General features: G+C 38.7%; 1 protein-coding gene across 2 annotated transcripts; it reads left to right on the forward strand.

Moving 5' to 3' along the window:
• Positions 1-3,222: 3,222 nt before the first annotated feature.
• Positions 3,223-8,595, forward strand: LOC116001686 (dynamin-related protein 1E-like). 2 transcript variants are annotated; one of them, XM_031241587.1, is made up of 15 exons: positions 3,223-3,637; positions 3,858-3,921; positions 4,307-4,414; positions 4,649-4,750; positions 5,087-5,137; positions 5,233-5,294; positions 5,946-6,036; positions 6,401-6,465; positions 6,621-6,815; positions 6,918-7,037; positions 7,125-7,195; positions 7,336-7,561; positions 7,669-7,719; positions 7,800-8,168; positions 8,267-8,595. In XM_031241587.1, the coding sequence occupies exons 1-15, from the start codon at positions 3,224-3,226 to the stop codon at positions 8,393-8,395; spliced, it is 2,118 nt and encodes a 705-aa protein (XP_031097447.1). In that variant the 5' UTR covers position 3,223; the 3' UTR covers positions 8,396-8,595. The 2 variants fall into 2 exon arrangements, with proteins under 2 accessions (XP_031097447.1, XP_031097449.1); XM_031241589.1 differs by having other exon boundaries at positions 8,255-8,319.
• The last annotated feature ends 3,635 nt before the right edge of the window (positions 8,596-12,230 follow it).

Below are 12,230 nucleotides of genomic sequence, written 5' to 3' on the forward strand. Positions count from 1 at the left end.
TAATAGTTTATTATTAAAAATTATTTTAAAATGCCAAATCACCATCCACATAATCAAGTAACTTGATAAAATGGATGGTAACCTGCTATCAGGTGAAATTGCATACATTTGGAGTGTTCAGTGGCCTAATTGCATTTTTTTTTTGGTTTAGTGGCCTAAGGTTATGTTCAAAATTGCATACATTTTGAAGGATTTTTATAGGATTGAAGACTTAAATTAACCAAGGAAGACATGTACAACAAAAGAGGAACAAACCCGACCTTGGTGCACGCAAAGACCAACCCGAAGACATCAAAGGAAACGAAGACAAGGAAATCCCCGTCCACACCCCCATTCACGCGTGTAGCATGCGTGGACAAATTCCAGTAGGTCTCCACGCATGCCTACACGCGTGTAGGCCGCGTAAACCTGCACCAGAATCCTGCGCGAAGTTTTAGCATAAAAGGAACATTTCAACTTGGAGGAAGGGGATTTTTGATATTTTTTACTGCTCACTTTTAGATTAGGGTTAGAGAGATTTGGGAGGAAGAAGGAGAGGATTCTTGGAGGGAAGATTCTTGGATTACCATTGCTTACAACTCATCTTGGGTATACTTTCGTTTTGCTATTGCTTAATTTCTCTTTGAATCTCTCTTTTGAATCTTTACTTCTTTTAAATTCCATTACTTTTCCTATTGCTTTTCTGATTATATCTTGATCTTTGAAAGCTATGATGTTGATGAGGCCTATGAAGGGCTAGATTTTAGGATGAGGGCTATGATGGATGGAGATTTTGTATTCATGATTTGAAATGTTTGAATGAGATTTGATTTCCTTGGGTTTATTGAAATTGTGTGTATGTTTATGAATGTTCTTGTTGGATCGAGGGCCCCGATCCCTTCAAGGGTCTAGGATCACCCTTTTGGCAAGATATCACAAAGGGGTGAGAGCCCACTGCTCACATCTCCTACCCTCAATCTGAGAAGATGAGGTCTGGAGGGATCTCGTAGGCAAAGTGTTTGATAAAATTCCCCAACCGACTAAGGATTGGGAGCTTGAGTGTGACGCCATTCAGGAACGTGTTCCGAGCTCCTTCAGTCAAATCACAAGGAAAACCAAATCTTCCCCGTACGAAATGAAGTAAACTCCAGTAGATTCTAGCCCCCATCCGTGCTTTCTTTCTTAGTAATTTCTTAGCTTACCCAACCTTGCACTCATGATACTATGTTTTACCCCACTCTATATTCTTTTCTTTTGCGTTGCCTAAATAGTGATAGATAGAAAGCTTGTACTCTCCAATTTGTCATCCTCGAGAGATCGACACTCGCGGAGCTTAGACTCTTCGTTTTAAACACATCCCACCACACATTCACCTTTCACCACTAAGACATACACGAACCACACATTCGCATTTCTTTGAGACAAACTTCAGGTTGTCAGTCGTAACCCTTACACTTGGAGGGTTAGTGTTAGGACTCTATAGTCCAGTTGTGTTATATCTCTAGACATTGTTATCTTCTGTATATATCCATGTATTATGTTTTGGGTTGTTTGTGAATATAAAAATATATTGTTCTTATCATAATGTGGACATTGTAAATGTTCATTTTTAATAATTTTATTATATTTTGATACATATTTATTTTTAGTGTATTGATATATTATTTTTAGCATATTACAATTCAAAATAAATATGCAGTATATTAGAAATAAACTTGTATTATGATCCATCTTACTATGTGAACCTAAGCTCCGATATAATCATTGTACATAAATTGTAGAGTTAACACCCTTTTTGGTCCCTTGACTATTGAGTATCGTGTAATTTAGTCCTAGACTTTGGAAATTGCCCAATTTAGTCCTCTGACTTGTAAAATTTCAATTTGGTCCTTCGATTCGTTAGAAAATCCATCTAAACATCGTTAATTTAAAGGGCAAAAAGGTCAAGCCACGTTCTCAGCCCTCTTCCTTAGTCGTTTGTCACGTAATCAGCCCCTTTCTCTCTAATTCGATTACATAGCAACCATATTCTCAGCTAGCTGGATACTACCCTGATATGTAACTACAGATTGTTTCTCTGTTAACCAGCACAACCTCTATGCTCTTCAAATTTCCCCCCGTTTCCTCGAACACCACCATCAAAGTGTTTTTGGGCTTCAAGAAGTCTCTCGGAATGTGATACTTCGCTTGCGTTGGTTGTCGTAGAGGGGACATGAAGGAAACCTAGTAGTGGCCGATGCTTCTACCGTTCACCCAAACCATACCCTTTGCCATGTTATTCATCCTTAGTGCTACATGGATAGTATTATTCCCTTCTGGAGTGTCAAAGTAGGTTTTGTACCATGTTAATGATGGGTAGACATTACTCATCAGAGCCCTCTTTTGTGTGTAATTGGAACTTCTCACCGAAAACACCAACGAAGTGGGCCCAAGTGTTCAAGGTGATATCCATGGCTGCAGCTATTAAAACCTGCAACGTCACTGCTTTGGGTTTGGCAAACCTCTTCTCCATGTAGCCTCTGTTGTTGGGATAACCGATTAACAGGCCCATGAGTGTAAGGTCATTAGTTCTGGGCTTCAAGTTCACATGCTTCCGAAACAAAAACCCTTTGTCAATGTTATTCCTGATTTTAAGCTCTAATTTATGCCATTTCCATAGTGTTCGGTTGAGAATGTTGGTCTATATTCGAATTAGAGAGAAAGGGGGTGATTACGCGAAAAAGGACTGAGAATGTGGCTCAACCTTTAACAGTATTTTGATGACTTTTGTAATGAAGGATCAAATAAGTGCAATTTTACAAGTCAGAGGACTAAATTGGATAAATTTTAAAGTTTATGGCTAAATTACACAATACTCAATAGTTGTATGACTAAAATGAATATTAACTCTAAATTGCAGTTTCTATTCACTTTGAGTTGGATAAATTTTTGTGTGTTTTTTACGTCGTGCAAGTGGGTTCAAAAAAGCAAAAAGCAAACAATTTTTAAAAATCAAACGGTGAAATGGCAGTTTAATCTATATGTCAAATAGACGAAATGCATAATAGATTCTACGGAGTAATAATTTGGGTGAAAAAGGTTGAAAAAAATTCATGAATGCAGAAGACGGTTACAGTCTTACAGATAGTAGACACATTTATAAGACATCCCCTAGGAAGTTACGAAAAAGAGGATCCCGCGCGCCTCCCTCATATTTTCAAACCAATTCAAAGATTTCTCTTCATCCCACGAACACGAAGGAAACATGACCCCTCCCCAGACGTGTTCACGTGGCGCACTCCTTCCGCCAACTCCAACCCAACAACAACAATCCCGAAATATCAAAACACATTTAATAATTTCTAATTATCACACTAATTATAATAATTTGATAAAATTAGATTCCGTTACAACTCCTACCCTCCCCTTCTCCGCCTCTGCTTCGCCACTTCTACTACTCCTCCTCCTACTCCTGCCGCTGCTCGTTAGCTTCGTCTCGAAGAAAGAGAGAGCGCTGTCTCGAACCGTCAGGGTTTCGGCTTTGCGCGGAATGGAAGGTTTGATTGCGCTTGTCAACAGGATTCAGAAGGCCTGTACGATCCTCGGCGACTATGGCGATGATCGGAGTTTGCCTACTCTATGGGACGCTCTCCCTACCATCGTTGTCCTCGGCGGCCAAGTACTCTCTCTCTCTCTCTGTTTGTGTGCGTGATTGAGTTGTTTTCTGTTTGTATGTTGCCTGATGTTTGGTGTATGTGTGTAAATATACGTATCTGGTTTGTGTGAGTACGTATGCGTGTATGTGTGTATGCATGTGTTGATTGAGCAACCGGGAGTGTTCTTACGCCGGTTCTGCTAATGCTGGTGCAATTGATGAGTGGTTGTGCGGTTTGATATAGAGTTCCGGGAAGTCGTCAGTGTTGGAGAGTATTGTCGGGCGTGATTTTCTTCCTAGAGGATCAGGTAATGAGTTTTAGTGATTTGAACTTTTTTTTTTCAGCTTTTGAAATTTGAAAGTGTTTTGTCATTTTCTAGTGCTTTAATCATTATGATTTTGAATAATTGATCAAATGGAGTAACAGCAGAACACGCAGTATACTAATCGGCAGAATTTTTCAAATCATTTTACTGGTGAATTTGTGTATTTAGTTCATTACAATGCATAGTTAGTAGAAAATTATTGACACTATCAAGTTGTGCTATTCTAAATTAATTCTTACCTATAGCCGCAGAGGCTCTGCTTCTCCTTAGTGATATGTTAAATTGAACAATGAATAATAAAGAGTACTTGATATGAAGCCACATTCTATTTTCTTCTAATTTTTCACTTCAATGCTCTTTTTGGCAGGAATTGTGACAAGAAGGCCACTTATTTTGCAACTTTACAAGATAGAGCCAGGACAACAGGAGTACGCACAGTTCCTTCATTCTGGAAATAGAAGATTTACAGATTTTTGTAAGTTTTTGCTTGTATCTTGCTTATATTATGATACTTGCATGGACAAAAGGAATAATTGTGCACTGGGGTTGACCTTTACTCTTAAATATTTGTTCTACATTACCATCGCTTTAAGTTTGGAAGCCACAGCTCTGTGTAATTCAGTAGACAAATACACACACACAAAAGAGCACCCATCAGTTTAATTTATTTTATCTAATTATTTTCCCTTTCTTTTGCTTTGTTATGAAGCTTTGGTCAGAAAGGAGATCCAAGATGAAACTGACAGAGTTACTGGAAAGACAAAGCAGATCTCTCCTCTTCCTATTAATCTTAGCATTTACTCTCCAAATGGTGTGTGTTTACCTAGTCCTAAGTTTTGAAAAGAAATACCCTTTTTTCTTTCTTGTTTCCTGTCTGCATTCATCTTGTACAGTGGAATCAGCTTCATTTTCTAAATGAATAGCTGAAGGTGTTGTGTTCTTCCGATTCTTTGCTGGACTCCAGCATTCTCTATCTTGTTTTCATATGTAGAGTACAACCTCACAGACTCTTGCAGTATATTTTACTGTGTAACTAAAATGTTCTGCATGCTTTGCTACAATCTATAAATTTATGATGATTTTATCCATTTGCTTTGCTGTTCTTGTTGTCTCAGACTATTTTTCATGTTTTATTTTTACTTGGCAGTTGTTAACTTGACATTGGTAGATTTACCTGGGCTGACTAAGGTTGCTGTAGGTATGTTTCTTTTTGCTTAGTTTGCCAATATATCTTCTTTATTCATTTTCCTTTTTTTTTGTTTTTTAAAAATTATCCATAACTATTATTGGCAGAGGGGCAGCCCGAAAGTATTGTTCGGGAAATTGAAGACATGGTTCGATCATATGTTGAGAAGGTATTGTCGCAACTCAGAAATTAATCTTATACATTATATTATTCATGATTCATAAAAGATTGAGAACATTACTATGATTGATCATCTCAAACTATAATTTGTTGGATGTTGTTGGATTTGAAAGATCCAACCTGGCGGGTGGAGAATAACAACCACCCGCCAGTTAGGCGGAAGCAGAGATGAAGAATCAAGGAATAAGAAAATATATATTGTACGAAAGTGAATGGAAGGTTTATAAATCTGTGTTAGAAAGGGGAATACACAACCCTATAAATACATGCTAGAAGACTTCTAATAAAATCAAGTTTTCATATGATTACTTACTCAAATCCCTATAAATCTCCAAGCTACCTAATATATATAGGTTCCATATTACTTGTACATTCCATAACAAATGTAACGGTCAGTTATTTATTTATTTATTTAAGTTAGCTTTATGTTTCTTATTTTAAGTAATAAAGTAACATTTTTACATTTTTAGCTATTGAATTGCTATGATTACTGATGAAACAAAATTTGACTTATAATAACTGTCTTTTGCCACCTATTTTTTGAGTTTAACCTTTTAACCATTCTAGTGATAACTGCCTCCACATCTTATGAAACTTTCATATACCAACTGCTTGATATTTCTCATCCTTCTTATTGAAGCCAAACTGCATCATCTTAGCCATAACCCCAGCCAATCAAGATGTTGCAACATCTGATGCTATTAAGATAGCTCGAGAAGTTGACCCATCAGGTATTTTATGCTCTTCTAGTATGGTTAGAGATTCATTTATGTGATGTTTTTATATCTACTAAAATATATAAATGCCAATGAGAGTAGGGTTCTAATAGGAATAAGAAATTTGTTGGTGTAATCCGTTGATGTATTAGCTTGTATGTTGTGCTTATTTTATTGTATACTTATAAATTTTTTCCAATTTTTCCCTTGTTTTTTTTCCCTGTTAACTGTTAATTATAATAACTTGTACCTTGTGCATACTTGTCACTTTTTTCTCATTAGATATTTATTCAATCACAAAATGTGTGATATTTGAATAGTTCTTTGATATGTTTCATCAACCCATATACCTATGTGAAATTACTTGTTTCTCATGTAGGCGAACGTACAATTGGTGTGTTAACGAAGATTGATTTGATGGACAAGGGTACAAATGCATTGGATGTAAGTTTTTCATTTTTTTTTTTGGGGAAGGTCTGTCGTGTGATGTCAACCTTCTGCCTGATAAAGGACTGTCTCTTTCTATCTCTACCACTGTGCGTGCATAGTCTGTCTGCTTTTCTTATTTCTCATTTTCACGGTGTGGGTTAATAATGAAGGTTCTTGAAGGAAGATCTTATCGGCTTCAAAATCCTTGGGTTGGAATTGTGAATCGTTCACAGGCTGATATTAACAGAAATGTTGATATGATGGTTTCAAGGCATAATGAGCGAGAATTTTTTGCTAGAAGTCCCGAGTACAGACACTTGGCCAGCCGAATGGGATCAGAGTATCTTGCAAAACTGCTTTCAAAGGCATGCATACTGTTACTTTTGTAGCTTAAACCATGAAATAATAATCCATAGTTTAAAGAGATGGATACACAACTGTCATAATTTTCAATCATGTTTTTGCAGCACCTAGAATCTGTGATTAAGGCTCGCATACCAGCTATATTGTCTCTGATTAATAGAAGCATTGATGAACTTGAAACTGAGTTGAGTCATCTTGGCAGACCTGTCACTGTTGATGCAGGGGTGAGAATGTTTTTCCATTTTCTACATGTATCTGTTCTAGGTTTTGGCTCTAGTTCAAAGTATTTACTTTTTTTGCTCAAATTATAGGCCCAGTTATATACTATTTTGGAACTCTGCCGGGCATTTAATCGGGTATTTAAGGAGCATCTTGAAGGAGGGTAAATGCTTACCTTTTTCCCTTAAACCAAATTCATAACACTGATACACCAATAGTAACCATATTAAATTTCACACACTATTCGCTCCATCTTGGGATGCAACTCCTCCATTGTTTATATTGTCATTATCTACTTTATAGGCGGCCTGGAGGAGATCGGATTTATGGAGTTTTTGACTACCAGCTCCCTGCAGCTTTTAGGAAACTTCCATTGGATCGCCATCTCTCACTGCAAAATGTAAAGAAAGTTGTCACTGAGGCTGATGGCTACCAACCTCATCTGATAGCACCAGAACAAGGCTATAAGCGCCTCATAGATGGTGCCCTTAATTATTTCAGAGGTCCAGCAGAAGCTGCAGTGGATGCGGTGAGTGTTATTGTTAGTTTTGTTATTGCTGTGGATGCATTGATAACATAAAAGATTGCAATGTTATCTGTAGAGCTTTTGATTAGGATTGTGAATTTGCCATGCAGGTCCACTTCATCTTGAAGGAGCTTGTGAGGAAGTCAATAGGAGAAACTCAGGTTTATGAATTGTGATGCTGAAGATTAACCATTTCAGATTTTCCTTTCAATGTTTATATAACTGATATTTGTGGATGCAGGAATTGAGGCGCTTTCCAACTCTTCAAACAGATATATCAAATGCAGCAAATGAAGCATTAGAAAGGTTTCGTGACGATAGTCGAAGGACTGTATTGCGAATGGTAGACATGGAATCTTCATACCTGACGGTGGATTTCTTCCGGAAACTGCCACAGGAGGTTGACAAGGTAGGAAACCCAACTGTTTCTACAGCTGATAGGTACACAGAAGGACACTTCAGAAGAATAAGCTTAAATGTTTCTGCGTACACTGGAATGGTGTGCGAAACCCTCCAGAACACCATCCCAAAAGCTGTTGTTTACTGTCAAGTCCGAGAAGCCAAGCGCACTTTACTGGATCATTTTTATACTCAACTTGGTAAAATGGAGGTATGTTCTTTTTATATATAAAAGAATTTACTTTTGTTTACCTTCTAAAGTTAGAAGTTTTTGTTTTGTTTGTTTGACACTTGAAGGTGCATTTGTAGGGCCGTGAGCTTTCTCAGATATTAGATGAAGATCCAGTGTTGATGGAGAGGAGGCAGAAATGCTCACGAAGGCTTGAGTTGTACAAATCTGCAAGAGATGAAATAGACAGAGTGTTGTGGGCAAGATGAAATGCAACATTGTACATCTTCAGCTGCATTATATAGTCTGCCAGCTCCAGGCTGTAGAAATCACCAATTAGCGCCATCATCTGCAGATTTTGTTCATGTCAAAATCTGTAAGAACATAGTACTCTTGCTACTGGTTTTTATTGTTGCTTTTCAACTTTGAGGCATACAACTATTAAAGTACTGCGTTTCTTCTTTTTCCATAGGCAACATCTGTGGGGTTTTAACGAATTTTTTCCCTAGTTAAATTGCTTTTGTTGATCCACCAAGTAGAATCTACTTTTTGATTTATTAAGCATTTTAAATTTGCATGTAGTTAGGCAGCGGCAGCGGGTAGTTACTCGCTTGTTATTCTTGGCAAATTATACAGTTGTGTGGATCGTGGTCCAAGATATCATCATAAATATTATGAGTAAAAATAATGTACGTGTTAGAATAATGTACATTATGTTTTAAAATAATGTACATTATGCCCTTCTTGAATCCGAACCTAATTGGCTATAAAACTATTTGTAACCCGTCCTTATTAATAGTAAGGTCCATGCAACGATACGCCCTAAAGGATGCAAGATAGCCTACAAAAACATAGGGAGTAGACATAAAATCTATCATAATATCTAAAATCCATCTTATGACGATTATAAGGAGGCAAGAATGGATAACACAAGCAACCAAATGTGCGTAGAAAAGTGTATGAAGGGGGGAACGATGAATCATATAATGAGGACTAGAATCAGCTACGCGTTGGCATTCTATTAATCAAGTACACATCGGTGTCAAAAGTAAATTTTCAATGTTGGTGACGACGCTCAACACTTCTATTATGCTCATGAGTATATGTGCAAGAATGACGATGAGGATGAAAACTGTTGTACTGGTATTCACAAATCTTAACCATAATCTGTACAGGGTACAAGTATATATATAGAGTTGGAATTAAAGATAGACTAGGATAAAGAATCATAACCTAACACAATATCTAGAGTCCTAATACTCCCCCTCAAGCACAGGGTAAAGTGGTGACCTGTAGCTTGTCTCTCAAAAAGGAAAATCTAGGACTTGGAAGGGGCTTCGTAAAAATGTCTGCTAGCTGATCCTTTGTTGAAATAAAATTTACTTGAATAGCTTTAGTTGCAACATGATCTCTCACAAAATGATAGTCAATCTCCACATGTTTTGTACGAGCATGAAAGATCGGATTTGCACATATGTAGGTGGCTCCAAGATTATCACACCAGAGTTTGGGAACCGGAATACTAGGAGCACCAATCTCGCGCAGTAGGGAGGTTATCCATATCACTTCAGCACATACGTTCGCAAGAGCTTTGTATTCAGCCTCTGTAGAAGACCTTGCAATAGTCTGTTGTTTCTTGCATACCCAGGATATAAGATTCGTGCCAAGAAAGATTGCATACCCACTCGTAGATTTTCTGTCCTCAGGACAGCCGGCCTAGTCAGAGTCTGAGAAAGCATGCAACTCAGTAGAAGTAGAACGGCGTAAGCGTAAACCCATGGTCAGAGTCCCCTTGACATACCGGAGCATACGTTTCAGTTGTTCCCAGTGTGCAACAGTAGGAGCATGCATATGCTGGCAAAGAAGATTAACTGCAAAAGAAAGATCAGGCCGTGTAACTGTTAAATATTGCAGAGCCCCAGCAAGGCTCCTGTACTGAGTAGGATCATCATAGGGCTCCACTGAGGTAGAAACAGACTTGGAAATCGAGATTGGAGTGGCAAGGGGCTTGCACTCTGTCATACCAGCACGTTTCAAAATATCTGTCATATATTTTTGCTGAGATAATAAAATGCCATCACCACAATTAATAGTCTCAATCCCAAGAAAAAAAACTAGGCTCACCAAGATCACGAATTTTGAATGCTGTAGATAATTTAGAGAGTAAAGATTTAACTACAGCCTCATCATTCCCCATTACAAGAATATCATCCACATAAACTAACAAGTAAACAGAAGCAGAGCCTTGAGAAAAATAGAATAAAGAAACATCAGTCTTGGAGGCCTGAAAACCAACAGACAGTAGAAAAGTATGCAGCCGAGTGAACCAGGCCCTAGGAGCCTGTTTCAAACCATAAAGAGATCGTTTCAACAAGCACACATGATCAGGAAACAGTTTGTCAGTATAACCCAGAGGCTGACGCATAAAAATAGTTTCACTTAAATTCCCATTCAGGAAGGCATTATGAACATCAAGCTGCCTTATAAACCAGTTCGAAGAGAGAGCCAGAGGCAAAAGTAACCTGACAGTCGTGGGCTTAACCACCGGGCTAAAGGTGTCAAAGAAATCTTGCCCGGGCACCTGATTGAACCCTTTCGCAACCAACCTGGCCTTGTACCTCTCAATAGAACCATCAGCCTTCCGTTTGGTCCGAAAAACCCACTTGTAGCCAATGACATTCATATTGGGTTTAAACGGAACCAGAGACCATGTCTGATTGTGCAAGAGAGCATTAAACTCCTGATCCATGGCATCCCTCCATTCAGAATGCTTTACAGCCTGTGAATAACATGTAGGATCAGTTGGACAAACCTGTACTGACAGTGCTGCAGGAGGCCGAGATTTACTTCGAGTATCCATGGCATGAGTACACTCAGTCGGCCGCGTGGAACGCCCACGAGGACGTCCTCGGGGACGACGTTCAGCCACTACTGGGGCCTCAAACGCATGTTGCTCAGCACCAAGAGAGTCAGAAGTATGCAATACCGATTCCACCCAAGGATGAGACACAGGACCTGAAGAAGGCTGTACAACAGGCTTAGAAACAAAAGGATAAACAGTCTCATCAAACCGAACATGTCTCTACACACAAAAATCTTGTTAGTACGCAAGTCCATGCACCTATACCCCCTAAAAGACTCAGGATAGCCTAAGAAGACACAAGGAGAGGATCTATAAGACAGTTTATGATGATTATAAGGCCGTAGATGAGGAAAACAAAGACACCCAAACACACGAAGAAAATAATAAGATGGAGGAGAGTTATGCAGCATTAGATGAGGAGTAGAGTTATTCAAGACAGGAGAAGGCATCTTATTAATTAAGAAAACGATAGTTTCAAAAGCATAATCCCAAAAACGGAAAGGGACAGAGGCCCGAGCCATTAATGCAAGCCCGGTCTCAACAATATGCCTGTGTTTCCTTTCAACATGGCCATTCTGCTCATGGGTATAGGCACAAGATTGTCTATGGTGAATGCCCAGCTGCACAAACACAGAGTGAAGTTTCTTATATTCAGCCCCCAAATCAGACTGAATAGACTTTATTTTACGACCAAAGGAACGCTCAACTAGGCAACGAAAACGATCAAAGATAGCATATAAATCAGATTTCAATCTCATTGGGAAATACCAAGTAAAGCGAGAATAGTCATCCACAAAAATCACAAAATAACGAAAACCAGTAGACGAAAACAAAGGGGCAGGACCCCAAATGTCAGTATAGACTAAATCAAGAACTGCCGAACTAGAAGACTCAACACGTGACAGAGGGAATCGTGAGGATTTGCCCATTTGACACGCAGAACACAAACTAGAAGTACAAGACACAGAACTAGAACCACTAACTAAGCAAGACTGTAAAATGCGATCTAGAACACGCTGATGTGGATGACCCAGACGATCGTGCCAAGTGGAAGCCGAAGCACGAGCACTCAAAAAAGCAGACGGAGACGAACTGGGAATTGGAAGCTGGTAAAGCCCACCCGAACTATTGCCCCGAAGAAGGATCTCCTTGGTGACGATATCCTTTATAACAAAAAATGACGGATGGAATTCAAAGAAAACATTATTATCAGTCGCAAACCGCTGAACCGAGAGCAAAGA

This window comes from Ipomoea triloba, chromosome 13 (genome assembly GCF_003576645.1).
Source record: "Ipomoea triloba cultivar NCNSP0323 chromosome 13, ASM357664v1".
NCBI classification, from domain to species: domain Eukaryota; kingdom Viridiplantae; phylum Streptophyta; class Magnoliopsida; order Solanales; family Convolvulaceae; genus Ipomoea; species Ipomoea triloba.